A 19,671-nucleotide genomic window follows, 5' to 3' on the forward strand; every position below is an offset into this window, starting at 1 on the left:
TATGCAAGGTTATCCAAAAATATTTATATCCCCTGATGTGTGTCAACACCACTCATCTGCCATTTGGATGTAACGTTGTCTCTATTTTGTTATCAGTTTGCAATACCGTTCTGTATGGTTGATGTCATGAGGTAATTACTGCTGAGTTAAGGGGTTAGGTACAGCTTACAGCAGTAAAATTTTTGGAAATATTCAACATTTTTTCCTCCATTACTGTATCTTGTACAATAATGAAAATTGGTATGTGTAAAACACTGTCCTTCTGCTGTATGAAAAAAATATTTTCGCGATTTAAAAAAATTATTTTTTTTTTCTTTCAAAATTCAAAATGTTAGCAGTTCACTGTGCAGTGATGAAGTATTTCCCTTATAACTCATGAACTTGTTAACTTTTTCATGTTTTCTCTCTTTTATTTTATTGCTGAAACTCATGTTTACATTATCATGCTCTTTCAACTACATTCCTTAATAAATAATATATATATTTTTTCATTTTGTGTTAGAAGAAAATACTGATATTTGACCGTTTTTTTAAATGAATTTATTTTTTATCAAACAATCTATCAAGGTAGAGAAGTGATCTTGTATCATATTGTAGATAAGGCATGCATAAATACACACAAAAAATTTCATCACAGAATGTTGGAGAGTTTTTGAGTTATGTGGGAAACACTTCATCACTGCATAGTGAACTGAATTTTGAAGAGAGAAAAAAAAAAAAAGTAAATAATTTTTTTTTAATTGTAAAAATTTTTTTTTCATACAGCAGAAGGACATTGTTTTACACATACTAATTTTCACGATTGTGCAAGATACAGTAATGGAGGGAAAAAATGCTCAATATTTCCAAAATTATACTGCTGTAAGCTGTACCTAACCCCTTAAAACAGTAATTTAGACATTGATAATCCTAGTTAAATCATTTGATCGACAATGTATCAGATCAATTCATGATATCCCTAAGGGACAACAGATATGATGTGATGTTATATAATAAAAATAATAATAATAATAATAATAATAATAATAATAATAATAATAATAATAATAATAATATTTTGATGATCTGGACAATTAAATAAGCTGATACTTCAAGAATCACAGCAGCAGAAATGGGATTTTTTAAGAACAGCAAACTATACTTGGCAAGATTATAAAACCAATGAGAAAATTCTAACAGAAGTCAACATCAAACAAGTCTCTAACAAAATTTAAAAATACAGAGAAAATTGGATCCAACATGTACAATGCATGGAGAGAAACAGGCTATCATTCCAAATTGTAAAGTATACACCACACGGAGAAGAACCTAGGACAGACCGATGAAAAGATTTCTCAACAGCTACTGAGACTGGAACAGGCCACTGTACCTATATCTGGAATGCACTATGATGATGAATAGCAATGATTACATGGATGAAGACAATCCTGAAACCATTAACATCAGATCTTGCTTAATGTAAGTTGTGATTATTTTTAAAATTATTAATTAATTATTAGAATCTGCTTCATTAGAAGTCTGCCAAGGCTGACAAAGCATACCAAATATTAATGAATATATATAAATATGATAAGGAACATAGGTTTGGTGGGGAGGGGGGAAAGAGGAAAGAAGAAACCTTTGTTATAAAATACAGTAAACAAATATTATGGAGTAAATAATACAGATAAAATAAATAAAGTAGCTATAAATTTCAAATGTTGTTACTATACCAGTATTGATGATTTCGCAAGATCTGAATGGATTCATTTGAGGAACAGAAGACTATTTTTCTCATAACCGTGTACTTTTAGATTTTTCACTACATAGTTGAGATGTATTTTTTAATTTCTCTTATTCATTTCCGAAGCTGTAAAATTAAGATGCCAACTTGTTAAAATATAAGATACTTATTTTTACTTCGTCATTATAGACAGTATAAAGGGAATGTACGCGTACTATGATGCTGCAAAAATAGACTGAGATATTCGCAGAAATACACGTTTTGATCATTTCTGATAACGAAATAATGGTTTTATGGCATGCCATTTGTATGTCGGTCTTCAGTGTACTGTGATTTCTCCTAAACCATTGGCACATTTTGTTCACATTAGTATCTATAAGTCAATTTATCTGGTAATGATGCACATGAAATGCAATAATTTTCAGTAAAATATAAATAGGTTTTTAGCCGAAATTAAAAAAACATAATTGTGCTCCACTTGAAGAATTGAGGACCGTTTTTGCAAAACTTGCTAACTGAAAAAACTAAATTTTACAGCAGAGACAAAAAACTGAATGGAGACAGGTAGGTTATAAGTACAACCATCACACTTTGACACACTATAATGAAGACAAATAATTCAATTTTACTAAGATAACTTTAACATCGTGTAGAGGCGTGCTTTATGTTAATGAATCCACCAAAATCTCAATTTTGCAAATTTTGCAGTTAGCAAGTTTTGCAAAAACAGTCCTCAATTAGAAGACAATTTTTTTTTCGTAACTTCTTGTAATATATAGAACAAACAAAATAAAAAAATATTAAAATGATTACAACACATGTGTAGCTATTTTATGTAAACTAATTCAATGTACAGACCCAGAAACAAAATTTGAGCCACCTAATTTTACTAAGTTCCAGATACAATGCATTACGCAAGTGCAGTAAACAAGAGTGCCTAAATGTATGCTATTTGTGGATAGTTCTGCAAAGCTTTAGCCTTGCAGGAATATTCTCAAAGTGCTGAGGTCCCATTTTTAATATACATATGCATGTCTTGTATACAGAGCATGAACAGCTTGAAAGTAGACACGTCTGAACAGTAACCCACAAAATATATAAGATTATGTTTTATAAAAACTAAAGATGTCATAAGAGAAATTAATTATTATATACAAAATTACATCATTTTTAAATGCCGGTTTTCGAAAACACAGAAATAATATTAGACCTATGCATATTTTACCCACAAACCACGAGACATAGCTCTCATTAAGAAAACAAATAAAGCTGAATTTTTTTATTAATACAATAACAGTACTCACCTACTTTAGCAGCTGCTGGAAATGTTCTCTGCCTGCATCTAAGCCAATAAATGCAAACTCCTTAAAATGAAAATTTTACCCTAATATTGTTTTTCAGTTATTCCAAATGTGGTAATAATTGTACATCATTTCGTTTTTTTTTTTCAATTCCTCGGAAGTTCGAATCACATGGCATGAGATCTGGAGAGTGATTTCCAACTCCATTTAACATCTGTTCAACACATTAGCATCAGACATCGCCATTCACATTTTCTCGTCTAAAATAAATTCACTATTTCTAGTTTTAATTACAATTCTATAAAACGTGGTTCTGTTGGGAAAGGAAATGTCATGAAACATCCCTTGAAATTTTCTTGTTATCCCCAATGACTAGAGTTTTCACATAAATAACCTATGAAAAGTTGTTATACGAGGGTAGGTCAATAAATAAGTCGCAAACGTCGGTTTACTGAACCACAATTTTAAATTATAAATAATCCGTGGAGCTACAGCCTGTAAAGGGCCTAGACCAACCAGCCGGCTGCTGGCCTCACGCCCACATGTCGAAGGTGGACGATCATCCAACCAGAATGGAGGTATCATGTGGTTAGCATGATGATCCCCCCAGCTGTTGTAGCTGGCATTCGCAACCGGATTTCGCTACCTATCGTAGCTCCCCAAGTGCATCACAATGCTGAGTGGGCACCAGTCCCATACACTGGCGAAATTTCATGAAAAAATTTCTTCCCCCATGAGGACTCGAACCAGCGTGCATTCCGTAACTTGAGTCCTAGGCAGGATGCCTTAGATCGTGACGCCACGGCGCAGGACACAATTTTAAATTCCATATGCATATTTTGCCAGCAGATAGCAGCATATGTATGGGACCCTCCGGGCCACGGTCAGTCTGTGGCAGCCAGTGCAAGATGGCGGGTGTTCTGCATGAGTGTACACAAGAAGAACAGCACACAGTTGTGCGTTTTTTGTGGGATAAAGGACTGTCTACGGAAGAAGTGCATAACGAAATGCGTCCCATGTATGGTGAGAACTGTCTTTCATGGAAAGCTGTGTTCAATTGGTTCCAAGAGTTTAACAAGGGAAGCGAAGTGTCAGAGATCGGGAGTGGCCTGGTCGTTCTGCAGAGGTGTCAACTGAAGCCACAGTGCAGTGTGTGGAATACATAATTCATAACGACTGGCATGTGACAATCGACGACATAGCCTGTGCTGTAGGTTGTTCACATGGAACTGTTTACAACATCATGCATGAGCAGCTGAAGTTTCGTAAAGTTTGTGCATGATGGGTCCCCCACCAGCTGTCTGCAGAACATACAATGAACAGAATGAGGCTGTCTTGCAGCACCTCAATCGGTACAGTGAGGATGGAGAGAACTTCATACAGCAAATTGTTACAGGGGATGAGTCATGGGTTCACCACTTTCAACCGAAATCCAAACAATCCTCCATAGAATGAAAACATCCTGCCTCCCCCATCCATGCTGACCGTGTTTTGGGACACGTAAGGCATGATACTGCTGAAATTTCAGCCTTACGGTCAGACTGTGAATGCCCCATCATACTGCACCACTTTGCAGAAACTGTGACAGGCCATTTGCGGCAAACGACCTGAACTCCCGACAGCGGGCATGATTCTTCTGGATGACAATGCCCACCCGCACACAGTCAGACAAACACAGGAGCTATTGCGAACATTTCATTGGGAACACTTGGAACATGCACCATACAGTCCTGACTTAGCCCTCAGTGATTTTCAACTGTTCGGGCCCCTAAAAATCATCTGGGTAGCAGCCATTTTGAAAATGATGCTGTAGCCCAAGAGGTCACTCGTTGGCAGTGACAGCAGCCAAAATACTTCTTTGCTGCTGGCTTTCAAGGACTTGTAAAGAGATGGTATGAATGTCTGAATGTACAGGGTGAATATATTGAAAGGTGAAATAAATTTCAGGCAGTTACCCTGAGTACTATTGTACCTATCCCGTTTTGTGACTTATTTACTGACTTACCCTAGTAATACGTGTTGTATCTTTCATATGACCACATCCAATGATTGTCAGCAACTGAGCAAAATACTTTCCAAATTAAAATGACCCCAAAACATTATTTACCTGAATTTGAAGTGTATGTGACTTTACAATACTCCAATTTTCCTTGGAAGAATAACAGACAGTAAATCCTCTTTTTAACGAATCTCTGGAGGACACACAGTACAGCATATGCAACTTTACATAATATTTTATATTTTACTTGTACACTTTCCTTTCTAAGATCAGCAATTTTTTCCCAATTTATATCTATTCTAGGTCCATTTACAATGTTTCCAGGAAAATTACCACATTGGTAATGAGCTACAGAAAAATCACACGAGCACACACTACAAAACACATAGTTTTCACTAACACGAGAAGCTACAAAAACATGGCCATTCCTTTGTGTAACAATCTCGATATTTTTGTAATACTGCTGTCTTCTTATTAATGGATGCACTCTGAGAACTTGCACACTACACTTCAGAAAAACAATCATTGGAAATAAAAAAATACTGGAAAACAGATATATAAGTATATGTAACAGATGAAAGCAGATTATAATGTGCCATATTCACTCATCTTATTCACAATTACACAAAGCACACCACACGCCAACGATTTAATACCACAGAATAATCTCCTTCCTCCACACTAGTTATTGTAGCAGACAGAAGTGACGATTTCACCTGCATAGCTACCAAATATTGCACATCGAATTAGAAACAAGCAATATCAACATATTTTCTCTCGTTTTCTGTTTGGAGAATAAATTAAAATATTCAGGGTAACTACCGAAAATGTGAAACAAAAATGAGTTATTTTTTAGTTACCACAGGTTAATAACACTGGACAACAAATTTAAACTTTATTTCTGTCCTTTAGATGAAACTACTGTATGTAATTTTAACTAAATGAGAGGTGCTGAGTTCATTTCTGAAAACCAAAATTTTCTAACACATACCATTTTTATGGTAAGCGCACTTCACTTATTTACACAAAATTGTTACACTAAGCAACTTTTGTTTGGCCAAAATTCACAAATTAACATTTTTTTTTTTTTTTTTTTTTATCTTTTACATTTGTAGACAGCTTCTGCAACCTCTCTGATGAGTGACCAGCAATATTCAGCTGGCATACTTGCATTCCACCTTCCACTGAAGCATTTTTCGAAGGTAGATATTTCTTGGTGAAACCTCTCCCCGTGTTCATCACTTACAGCATCAAGATTTTTTTTTGGAAAGAAGTCCAGGTGGCTGTCAGGAAAGTGTACTTTCAGTAACATGTTGCATCCCATAAAGTAAAAGTAGTGCAACATTTCACTAACATTAAATAACTTTCTATTTTGGAGAAACAATACGTGCTGCTACATCGAATACACATATTTTTATAAAAAGGACAAATTTCATGTTGTACAGTGTACAAGAACGACGAAAAAACAATTACATTTCAATCATCTTACGATCTGTCATCAGTTAACATTAGACTCACTATGTAGCCCAATTGCTTGATTGCCGACCATTGAAGCTCAGATTAGGTGAGTGAAGCACAACAATATGTACCGACCATTTTAGTCACATACAGTATATGTAATAGACAAAATACAAAGTGACGAATTCACTAGTCTTGTTCACAATTTCACAAACCATGCCATACGTCAACAATTTAACATCACAGATTAATCTGCTTCCTCGTTTAACATCAGTGATTGTAACAGACGGAAGTGACAATTTCACGCACATAGCTATCAAATGTTGCACACAGAACTAGAAGGAAGCAGTGTCGACATATTCTTCTCGTTTTATATCTGCAGAATGAACTAAAATATTCAATGAAAATGTCATACTACTTTTGACCAATAAAACGGTATGGAATGACGTGTTTCAACCAATCATGGATGTTTACCCTACAATTAAATCACCTCCCTAGCATTTGTTTCTTTGTTTGCCAACACTGTACTTTCAATAATTGTACCTTTTAAAATGATTCAAGTTCATTTCCTCACCCTTAATTAAAACTTTTCCATAATTTATCTAGTTTATATTATTTAGGTTATGTTATAGCTTCTGCTGTATGAGATTATAGATAGTCACATATCAGAGATTGTTTAATATACATATACTGATAACTGAAGTGGAATGCAACTGTTTTAATAAAAATGAAACAATCAACAAAGGCTTCTTGACTAGTAATCGTCCATAAAGTTCAATGAAGATTGTATAGTTAGCACAACTGGTACCGGTAACAAGAGAATAGCTCATCATAACATAGTACTGCCATCTAGCAGAATATTTGTAACGATGAGATGGTACAATAATACATTTTTCAAGACAGTTTAGTAAGTCAATGAATATTTTATTGCATTAGAGTACTTTAATTCTTCTAATCTTTACATACTTCCTTCTAATCGTGTAATAGTCAATTAAATCCTACTCGAGTTTTGATTTTTTCTAGATAAATCAAGACCTCTAGCGAGATTACTGTAGAAAAAACATTAATCACATTCCAGTGATTTTACAATCTTCATTTCATTGGATGCTCATCCAACTTCTCTCCCAGCCTTCGAGACTATTTTAGACTGGCATATATAATCGCTGACTACCAACTACAGCAGTTCAGGTAGCGGCACCAAGATTAAATGAGTGAAAGAAAACAATATGCGTAATTTCGTTACCCAGGACCATTTTTCATTACCAATTGCTTAAATTACTTTCATTGTCAGTAGACATATTGATATTTATATATCGTCACTGTGCCTGTAAAAACGGCTATGTGATTTGAAGTCAGTTTTACAGGAGAATAGAAAACTTCACAAGAAAATTGTTTGTGTTTATATCACTATGCTACAACATAGTTACTTCCTCTGTTACATTATTAAGATTGCAAATATATCAACTTTCAATTTTTACTAACAATTCCAGAGATAATTCTGCTGTTTTAAATGCACATAACTCATTTTTATAAAAAGTGCACATAGCCAGCCATTTTTGCAGGCACAGTGGCAATATTTTTTTCTACATGGTAATACTGTTTTTCCGTAAAAAAGTTCCTTTTGACCGTAATGTCCTTAGTGTACTTTAGTTCATAAAGATCACACAAAACATTTCATTGAAATGTAAGTGGGGGAGGAGGGAGCAAAGCAAAAAACTACTACTCATGTACAAACCTGTACTTCAATATAGGAATCTTAGCAGCAACAGCAATAAATAAACGAAGTTGCTTATTCAAGAAAAAGCAAAGCGACAAACCTTATCATTGCACAACCGGACTACCTTCAAGTGTGCTACTCGAGGTTGATTTATCACCCTACAAAAACATGAGAGAAGTACAAACCGTGAAGCTCCTTGTTACGCAATTTTCTGCAATATCTCTCCTCAGCATTTTGTTTCCCAATACCTTCAACATTTCTTCATCCCTCAGAGGGAAAGTGAGAGATCAAGTTTCATATCCATATAAAATAATGGATATAATTTTAGTTCTATACATTTTAATTTTTTAGTTTCCTGGAAAGAAGACAACAAAATAAAAAGATATTGAAGCAAACAGTCATATTTTCTAATATTCAACCTATGCAATCAGTCAGCTATAATCTACTTTTACATAAAAAGTAGCCTGTACACATTTCAAATCCATCTATATGTATACATTAAATATATATTTTAGAAAATTATGTTATTATGAGGAGAGGGACTGGCCAATTTTCATACAGTTTAAAGGAGCCCTGTGTATGAAAAGTCCTGGATTCTTTCAGATGTCAAGGTTTGAGTACTTAAAAAAATGTAAGGAAATAAAATTATTAAAGTAAATTCTGAGTATATCAGTGCATTAGATGGTGCAAGGATTTCAGAGCTTGCATTACTTTTGGAATCAAAATTATTTTAATTTCATATCCTTCAGAAAGGAACTGACAGACACTATAAATATCTAGTAGTTTAGCAGAAAAGATTGTATAAAGCCAGTGAGATGGATGGACAAATGGACAGACAACGAACAGCAAGCCACAAACTATTCTTTGGTAACAGAGACACTGAAAAAAAGTACATATCTTTATAAAATTTAGAAACCGAAATGTTGCAGCATCATAGTATTCTCACTCTACTTTGTATACTAAGAAAGTAAATTAAACTTAAAATGTTTAATACGCAACGACCAAAAGGAGAAGGTATCATGTTGCAAATTCAATGGAAGAATTGGTGATAATCTGCATGCCCCAGCTACTTCTGAGGATTTCCAGATAAAAGACACTGAGCAAAGCTTCTGCTTTTAATGAAGATGCAACAAATGCCATGCTTATGAAGGCATATGCAGGATTCTGAAGTGGAGTGGTGACTGTCCACGCATATCCAATGGAAAGGACATCTTGACATCCATTTGATTGGAGATTAAGTGAGCAGCACAGCTCTGATGACGACAAAGAAAAAAGAAAATGGAAAATGACACCTCTTCATTTTCAGAAAATTAACAATACACTGTCTCAGGATGCCTAAAAAATAAAAACACAATAAATCTAATAACTTCAACACTTTCTACAAAATAATGGCAGATTATACATCTTGATTACACAACTTTTAAGATGGCCAATAGCAGGCCGAAATATGTTAACAAGGTAATAGAAAATTTAACACGTGAAAGACACATAATACATTTTCCAAAATGGCAGATAGTTAAACTTGGTTTTAATTATCACTAGTGACTGGCAAAATATGAAATTTCGTATTCATGATAATGTAAAATGCAGTTCATGTCAAAATATTTTTTTCATATTTTATAAAGTTGTGGTAGAATTTTCATATTTCAGACAAATCTTCAAATTTTTTCATATTTTGCACAATTTTTTCCCCTCCATTGATATTTCTATAACTAGAGCGCAATATTAGCTGAATGGCAAGAGTGTTGGCAACCCGGGATCCAATCCAGGCAGGTTCAACTGAAATTTGTGGTGGACAAAGATGGTGTTTGGTAGTAGGTTTTCGCAGGATATTCCCATTTCCCCTACTGGCATTCCACTATTGCTCCATTAATCATCATCATTATCATACAGCATTACGTAGTTTGCACCTTCATGGCAGCTGAAAGAACTACAAACTTCGGCGTGTCACCCAGTAGATGGGAACGCATGGTGAATGATAGCAGACAAATACCCACCATTAGTTTATATATATAAAACTAGTACTGAATCGGGCTTTCCAGACATTGTAAGGAGACAATAGAGATGTTTTCCAGGGAACACTTGAAAAGCCATTTCACCAGTATTTCGGGATTTCCAAAGGGGGGGGGGGGAATTCCGAATTCCACTTTACATTAATTAAACCCGTACCCTCAATAAATTCAAGAAACCTAAACAAAACAAATGGTTCCTATTCCACTTTTGCTCATTCTTTCGAATCCAATGAGAGTATGTTCAGTGTCTACTTAATTTCTTCTCTTTTTGCAACTTCATGGTTTTTTCACCGTACAAAACAATATTAACTGATGGAAAGTGTAATCTTTTGCCAGAAAATATAGAAAAAGATACTTGTGTTGTATCGTAACGAGTGTTGAGTCCAGCCAATGGCAGAACTTTTTCCTCCTCTCTTCAGTGTAAAAGTTTGTGTTATCTAGTTCTTGCATTCAGGCAAGGATTTGATGATGAAAAATTATTTTTATTTGGTAGCATATTAAATTGAAAAAACTATTAATCTTTAAAGACTTATTTTGCAAAAAATTGGTTTAGGAACAAAGATATTTTAGCAGAGAAATACTTATATTCCATATTTTCGTATTTCGCCAAAATAAATTTCATATTTTGGTAAAATCTTCTTCATATTGTGCCGTCTCTAGTTATGGCCTTAACTTATACAGCCTCTTCTCTTACAACACGAATCTTTCGTTCATATCTGTACACAAACATGGGGAAAAAATCACCAAATCATGACAGATAGTATTGTGACTATACATACATTTTTTAACAGTCGAGAGGAATCTTTCTTTCATATCTGTAGACAAACATGGGAAAAAAATCACCAAATCATGAAAACTAGTATTGTGACTATATAAGTTATACATTTTTTCTTTAACAATTGAGAGGGTAAATGAGTTGTTGTAACAGTTACCTTCTTTATCAACATTGATAAATATTATATCCTCTGGATGCAGTTTTGGTAAACTAAATCCATGATCTAGTTGGGTGGCCAGTGGTGCTTTTGTCAAACACCTAAATAATTTTATGGCAGAACAGAATTTTGTGAGGCTGTGGAGGCATCTGACTGACAGAACAGGGAAGCAAATAAAATAAATGTGATACAAAGTTTTTCAAAGGCCACAATATTCAAAGAACTTAAGAAAAATACCTTCATAATAATAATAATAATAATAATAATAATAATAATAATAATAATAATAATAATAATAATCTGTGGCGCTACAGCCTATGAAGGGCCTAGACCGACCAGCCGGCTGCTGGCCTCACGCCCACATGCCAAAGCAGACGTGGATGATCATCCAACCAGCCGTTATAGCTGGTATTCGCAACCGGATTTCGCTACCTATCGTAGGTCCCCAAGTACATCACGATGCTGGGTGGACACCGGTCCCATACACTGGCCGAAATTTCATGAGAAAATTTCTTCCCCCATGAGGAATCGAACCAGTGCGCATTCCGTAACATGAGTCCTAGGCGGGATGCCTTAGACCTCGACGCCATGGCGCGGGACTAAAAGACCTTCAGTACAAATTATTACTTAAATTTAGATGATTCAGAATCGAATTTATTGTCAACAGTCTTGTTGCTGTTCCTGCGCGAAATTCCAAAAAATAATATCCTATCTTTTAGGAACATAATATATACATTGCATTACAAGAGAAACGGTTGTACTTTCCACTTTCTCCACTAGTATGGGTTGAAAAAAATCACAATTACATTCCACACCAATGTTACACATGAGAACACAGTTCAGATAGTAATAAACAGCATTTTTAATTAAATAAAAAGATCACTTTGCCACGAAGTAAAGAATTCAGACAATTTGTAATACCTCAGTACACAATACCTAAAATATTCATTCTGTCAATTTTCAGTCCAAATTAAAATACTTACAGGAGAAAGAGGACTTGGGCGGTTTGCTTGTCGTGAATCTGAAAAAGACGACAGTTGTTTTCCAGAAACAGCCTGCTGTTGCCTTATGTTTGCAGCATTTGTTATATTGCTGAAGTCGGATGCAGGAAACATGTTTTGAGGAAGATTGGATAGAGGGGTGGATTTTAATGGCCTGAGAGATGGACTGACTGGAGATCCAGGGTTGTTTCTATTTTGTGGTGGAGATACCAAATTCTCCAGAGACATCAGACGACCAACAGGTGATAAATTTTCTTGACTTTCACAAAGTAACCTACGAGAAAAAAATATTTACTTTAGAATATAATGAACACCATCAACAATAGTACAATACACAAAATTCATCTCGAACACAGAAAATGTCAAAACTGAAATTTCTATCACTTTTGTATGACACATTGTGATATATGAACTCCAAAAGGAAATAACATTTCAATGGATACCTAGTCATTGTGATATACCTGGAAACGAGAAAGTTGATAATATTGCAAAACAGGCAACATATTTGCAAGGCCAAGACCTCTTCAAGTGATATCTCTATCCAGTGCTTTTGGTTCAGTAAAGTCTCATTTTACAAACCTATGGATCAACAATTGGCTCTCTTTGACAAAGGAATAATTTTACAGTCTGTACAAAAGAAACCAAATGACCTGGAAATGTACAAAACTTGCCCAGACATGTCCAAACATTTTTAACAAGAGTCAGAACAGGTCACATTGTCACACAATTGTACCTACACCGATTTCACATTTCTGATAATCCTACTTGTCTGTGGTGCAATAATCATGATGAAGATCTGGAACACATTCTTCTATACTGTCCATCCATAAATCACAAAAGAAGTAAATTAAAATCATCAGTACCAGTTGCAGAAGACACAGCTCTGCAGTATATGATATGATATTTATTTGTCAGTCAACTTTACAATTCACAGTTATGGTGGACCTTCACATTTCTGTTTTTCGATCCACCATCCCTTTAATACATATAACTCTTTTCTATTAATGTATTCTTTGCCGAGAATTTCTTGATTACTTTCTAATGTTCTGTTATGACTGAATTGCTCTATGTCCTTCCCCCTCTATCCTCTTCTATTCTCTCCCTCCTACCTAGACTGTCTCCCTTCCATTTCTCGCTCACCTATTAAATATTGCATATTCCTTCCTTAATAATTTGCATTATTTATTTATTTTCTCCTCTATCCTCAAATCCTACCTACTCTTAATCATTATTTTCCAGCTATTTTCTCCTACATTACTTGCTGGCTTTTCTGTTTACTCTATTTTACAACACTTACATCACTTTTTTTTTTCTATCCTCTGTTTATTTACATACTGATCCCTTTCTCTTCGCTTCACTCCTAAATTTCCTATTTTATTATCTCTTTCCATATATTTATTTCTATAATACTCCTACAGTTATAGTACCCCTGTTACCACTCTTAACCCACAATATTCTGCAGTAAATATTAATTACACCCCAACTCTGGCTACTAGCAACAGGCATCTATAATGAATATCTATCAAAATACCCCTCATTTCTCGTGCAAAACAACAACTGAATAAACTACAGTGGACTTTATGTTGTCAGCAAACAGCTGGATACATTAAGAAGATTGATTGCTTGTGATATATGCATTCTCATTTGTGACTGCAAAATAAATACAACAATTTAACAATTACTGACAATAAATGCCCATTGTAAAATATATGACTTATTACACCGAATGTTTAAAAAGTCATATTAAAATGGATTTGAGAGAGGTAGGATATGATTGTAGAGACTGGATTAATCTTGCTTAGGATAGGGACTAATGGCGGGCTTATGTGAGGGTGGCAATGAACCTCCGGGTTCCTCAAAAGCCAATAAGTAAGTTCCAAAAGTCATGCACATGGACTATATAGTATGAATCCTGGATGAAAATGAAGACGAAAATGTTACTGACAAAATAAGGTCTGACGAACATTTAACTGCACAATGTAACAACACTGTACTCTGCAAATAAATGTTACTCCTTTGATTATAGCTCAAGCTATCTGTACAATATTCATGGTTCAAACAATCTCCATAATTTTTTTTGCCCCTGGTATTTTCCCAGAAAAGCTTACACCAAAGGAGGTAGAATTTTATTTTACTTCACTGGCTTCTGTGAGATGTACCTATATTGTATAGTAATAAACACAAGGTTTCAGTTTGCAGCCACAAACACTTTCAAAATAAAAATCGTTTGATACTTAACCTGTATATTCTAATGCACAGTAAAGTTGTAGCCCCTCACCCACTTGTTACTAATTACCAACATAACACTCGAGAGGTCCAGGATGCAATACTAAGGAAATTACATTTCCTAGAATTTTGTCCTGGATCTCTCACATTAAGTACTCAGAGTGTGAATTAACAGAGGGGATTTCCCGCTTGTTGAAAAGTTATCCCCCTATCATAAATTCATATTAACATCCCTGCCAGGGACAACTTCTGTCCTCCTCACAAAATATAATTATTTTAATATGAGTATACTTTATAAAGTATAAAGTAAGCAAAGAAAATAATACTAATGTATTATCATCATGGGCAAGCTGACAACAATCAATAACTTAGGAATTACACATCTTGTCTTAAGCCTGTTCATGGATATAATTATTATTATGATCAAGATGCAAGACAAGCAACTCAGTGCGACTCAAGACAACTATTTTTAAAAGTGTGATCCAGTCATGATACAGAGGTGACTTTATTCATTACTTTATTATTCTTACTTCCAATGTTTACATTTCATCAAAGTAATGTCAATAATAATAATAATAATAATAATTATTATTATTATTATTATTATTATTATTATTATTATTATTATTATTATTATTTTATGTATGGTTTCTCTATCTAGGATTCTATCCCCCCTTCATCAGAAATCTCAGAAATCTTAATTCACACCCTGGAAGTACTTGTGGCTGCGAACTAAAATGATGTGTATACATTAGGCCTACAACTAGCAGAAGCCAGTGAAGCAAAAGAAGAATTTAATGTAGCTTTTCTGGAAAAATATCCTTAACATTTCTTTTTTTTTAATTAGCTTCCTGAAATCTACCAATTACTTTTGTGTTGCATCATGTTCCTTCGGAACTTCGTAATAAATAAAATTTTTGTTTAACCTATTTCTTTTCATCTAATTGCTCGTTTATCCGTAGTTACAATGATGAACATAAATGACATTAAATTACAGTAGACAATAAAGACATTCTATGTTCTGCAGTGTTGTCCAATTGTTCAATTAAAAACTCTTTGGACGAAATTTTGCCACTAAAGGCTGGTTCACAACAAACCGGGAACGGAAACGAAAACGAGAACGGAAATATTGTTAAAATAAATGTACCAGTATTTAAATGTGACCATTCACAATTAACTTTCACGTTCCCGTTCCCGGGCTCCAGCAAGCTTCTCGTTAATTGTGAATCCTTACATTCAAATACATTTATTTGAACAGTATTTCCGTTCTCGTTGTCGTTTCCGTTCCCAGTTTATTGTGGACTGGTCTTAACATTTTCGTCTCCATTTTTATTAACGATGAACATGATTCTCAAAACTGTGGTTCAAAACTCAATAGGCACTTGTGCTTGAGATAATCTTCAATGGAGCTAATCGCATTTGCGCTATTTTCAGCTTAGAAGGTCAACCAAGGTACTTAGAATACAAATAAAACAATTTTCAGTTTTACTTTCAAGGTCACGGCCACCTAGAATAACCAACTGCTCGCGACATGTTAATGTTGAACGAAATAACACACAAGATACCCATCGGCAATAGGTAGCTTTCAATTGTCGCATGCGCTATCATTTTAGGAGGAAAAGGCAATATGCACTATTGCATGCGTTTCGTGTACTATTGCATGCGTAAAGTAGGAAGAAAAGTTGAACTGTGTAGATGCACCTTAGCAGCAATTACAACCTCGAATAATGAAAATAAATAATCATAATAATTTATTAGGCCTTAAGTGTAAAAAGACTGTCCAATATGTGATACCTATATTGCAAATAAAATGTACACGCAAAATCTTTATAGGTGAATATTTAGTATGAAGCAGGCTCCACGTGACCATTATTGTAATAAAGTACTTAACGTTGGTTATATTTGACGTGTGATAATTACACTTTATGTTACTTCACACACATAATTAAATCTATTTTATATATGAATTCAACTTGGAAATTCGTAATGAATATAGCAAATGTTTTTGCTCTCTCCATTACATTTCAGACGCCTTAAAAAGTTCTAGAATAACATTAAGAAAAATAACGAAAGGCATACAACACCCCCACTACTTTGGACTCGTCAGTACACAGACTCAAACAATTAGGGTAATAATTTATGCTTACGCTTGCAACAAATATTCAGGAAATCTTAGAATTTCTAAACTTAACATACCTTGAGTTCCGAAGCATTTAATATGCAAACAAATGTCTACAATCATCGAAACGCGATTTTTATGTCTAATTGCAACAGAATTACACAATGTCGCTATCATAAATGTTACACAACTGGTCGATAGCAATTGATAGCTTTATTTCATTGTAATTCTTAGTACTTGGCATGCCATCTACAATAAACATGCCATAACTACAATGTGACCGCCCATGGTAATTAGAACAGACACATCACACTCTTTAAGATCTAATAAATCACTATTCAAGTAGTAAGAAGTTGAACGTTTTTTTCCTATTTAAATGCCATCTAGTAGCTAATTCTGCAATTGACGATAAAATACACAGTGATGGTACACAGTGTACAAAAGGAAACACTCGATTCTTATGATTAGGAAGTACTACAAACAACCAATTTATTTCACAAGATTACACAATTTTTACAATAATGTAATTTTACAAATAAATTCTCTATTCCAAAATGTATTATGATAGAATCTTACTTCAGCATAATCTATTAGTCTATATAGGAAATTAATAGCATAATAAATTGTAGTGTAGGTCTATACGGCTTTTTAAACAAATATAAATAAAAAAAAAAAAAAAAATCAAAATGATGCAATGTTGTCACACAGGAATGCACAATTAAAAATCGACATAATGGAATCTTTCAAATGATGATAAATAATTTATTACATTCAAATACGATTGAATTTAAATGAAACCTAATAAATTATGCTAAAATTAGTTTTTTTTTTCTAAACTACAAAAATGTAGTAAACAGTTTTCCTCAGCAAATATGCATATTTTATTGTACACTAAATAGGCCTACTATTTCTTGGAAGTGAAATTCGAATTTTAAATAAATAAAATTAATGTTGATAAGTGGAAGCAGCTCAAATATTATGCTTTTTAGGATAATTTTGGAATTCATAATTACGCTATTTACATCATCAACTGATTACCAACATTGAGCAAAATTAAAAAGCTATATTTAAAGCAGTAACAGCATCATTAAAGACATGAGATTGTTGGAGACAAGCATAAGCAGCTTCGAATTTGCACGAATTTCAAAGTAGACCACATCTTAATAATGAACATAAAATTTACATCTAAAAAGAAATCGTGTGGCAGGACAAAAGAACAATTCAGGCATAAATTTCCTACCTGCACAGTTCTATGTAAAAAAATAATACTAAATTTGGTGACTGGGTCTTAATGAAACAGATTCTATGAATGATATGATGTAATGTGAATTTTGTATCACACAAGATGGGTAACACTTCCAGCAGCTACTGTGAGGAGGATGAGTACCAAATGTTATTAATATGATATAGTAGGTATGCAAGTTTTAATCTGGCAAACTGCGGCAGTAGCTGGGACTCTGCATATTTTTCAAGTAACCCGACTCACCTGGCCAGCATACGGTGATCCTTGTGGGCATGTTCTCTAAACTCTTCAAGTGCAGCATATTGCTGCTCAGAGTACGAGCGTACTCTCTCTTCAGTCCTTGCAGTTTCCTGCTGAATTGCCTCTGCAAGCTGCTGCTGCAAAGCTGAGAGGGCTGTCTGGATCGAATTTGGAAGTTGAGAGACTGTAAAAACAACAACTTTCATTATTTATCAGTGAGTAGAATAATCATTATCTGTAGTAAGATTAATTCACATGATTTCAAAATAAGTTTGGTGCAATTATTTTCATTTAAGAAAACTTTATTTTAATATCTCGAACAATGAACTTCAAGATGGCAATCATGATCTTTTGTTATTTAAGTCAACACAATGCTGAAACTCCTTGCAAGAATGCCTGATGTGGCCTGTGTTAGAAGTCTGATTGCCCATCTTAAGCTTCTCCCTTCTAGAACTAGGAGTTATTTAGTAAAGTCAGGTTTTGGTTCTGCAATAAGGGCCATCACATAGCATTTTGTACAATTTAAAGATAAAAGTAAAGCGTCCCGAATTTCCACTTTTAAATAAGGCAATCCTATTAGAGACTGAATGGTCCAAAGGCTCGCTTCAAATCATGGTAATAGCCATATGATGGCATCCTTTCAGCCAGTTAGTGAGAATTGATGGGAGTTCAGAGGTTGAGTTCTATGAGGAGTATGTAGACTGGTACGATGAAGGAGATCATTACTTATATGTGGTGATAATGGCCATTACAAAAACATTCATTCACTTCAGCATTACCAGTACCATATATTTCCTCTACTCTCTTAACAATATGATCAAGAATCCGACCTGAAATACAATAATACATTTTTGCAGTAACTTAACTGATTTAATCAGACTAACATTCATGGATCCTGAAATCAAACTGAATTCTGACTGTACTATGTATCTGACACATTAATTCAGTTTCGTTTATTAAGTTGTCACAAGAAAAACAGCCGGCTGTAATGTGCGTTGGGCAAGGCCACCCTCGGATGATGAAATATCATTTTTTCTGAGACATCATAGACAATGCAAGATGCAATATAAACTCGTTTCACTTCAACATGAATAAGTATAGTCTACTTTTATTTTGCATTTTTCGGTCATTTATTATCTATTGGTCATTTTTTAGGAAATGTTCCACTTTTTGTAGCATTTTTACCCTTTTCTGCTTTTGAACGGACTTTTTTTTTTTACAGTTTAGTCGTTTATATTTGCGAATCTACTGCAGATTGTTCATGCAATTCGATTGAATCATGCAGAAATTTTCCTTATGGTTGCCTTGACTCTTGACCTATGTGTTACATGGTTCCCCCAATTCAGCGCAATAGAATAAATATTGCAGCTGTAGTGTCAGCAGTCAGCATATTGAACCTCACAAGTGGCGATGTAAACATGCCGAAAGTAAAGCAACCAGCAATCCTTCAAACCCGAGATCCTACGAATGGCGATTGCTCTTTACTGCAATGCTGAATAAGAGATATGTTTGGAAATTTCAGTTCTTCCTAATATTCAAATGTGTACTGGCATGATTTCGGAGACATTCAGTAACAACAACATTATTATTATTATTATTATTATTATTATTAAAATCTTGATTTTTTTTTCATGTTTTTAGAAATTTAAAATTATTTTATAGGCCATTTTTCTGTGATTTTTAGATCATCAACTTCAGAG

At 34.2% G+C, this 19,671-nt stretch overlaps 1 protein-coding gene across 1 annotated transcript in view; it reads right to left on the reverse strand.

Moving 5' to 3' along the window:
- Positions 1-19,671, reverse strand: part of PRAS40 (Proline-rich Akt substrate 40 kDa) — a 31,025-nt gene that overhangs the window by 7,528 nt on the left and 3,826 nt on the right. The window contains exons 4-5 of the mRNA XM_069824299.1: positions 17,975-18,155; positions 12,126-12,417 (exon numbers count right to left, since the gene is read on the reverse strand). Coding sequence (XP_069680400.1) covers positions 12,126-12,417; positions 17,975-18,155 — 473 coding nt within the window. The remainder of the gene's footprint in view (positions 1-12,125; positions 12,418-17,974; positions 18,156-19,671) is intronic.

This window comes from Periplaneta americana, chromosome 4 (assembly GCF_040183065.1).
Source record: "Periplaneta americana isolate PAMFEO1 chromosome 4, P.americana_PAMFEO1_priV1, whole genome shotgun sequence".
NCBI lineage: Eukaryota > Metazoa > Arthropoda > Insecta > Blattodea > Blattidae > Periplaneta > Periplaneta americana.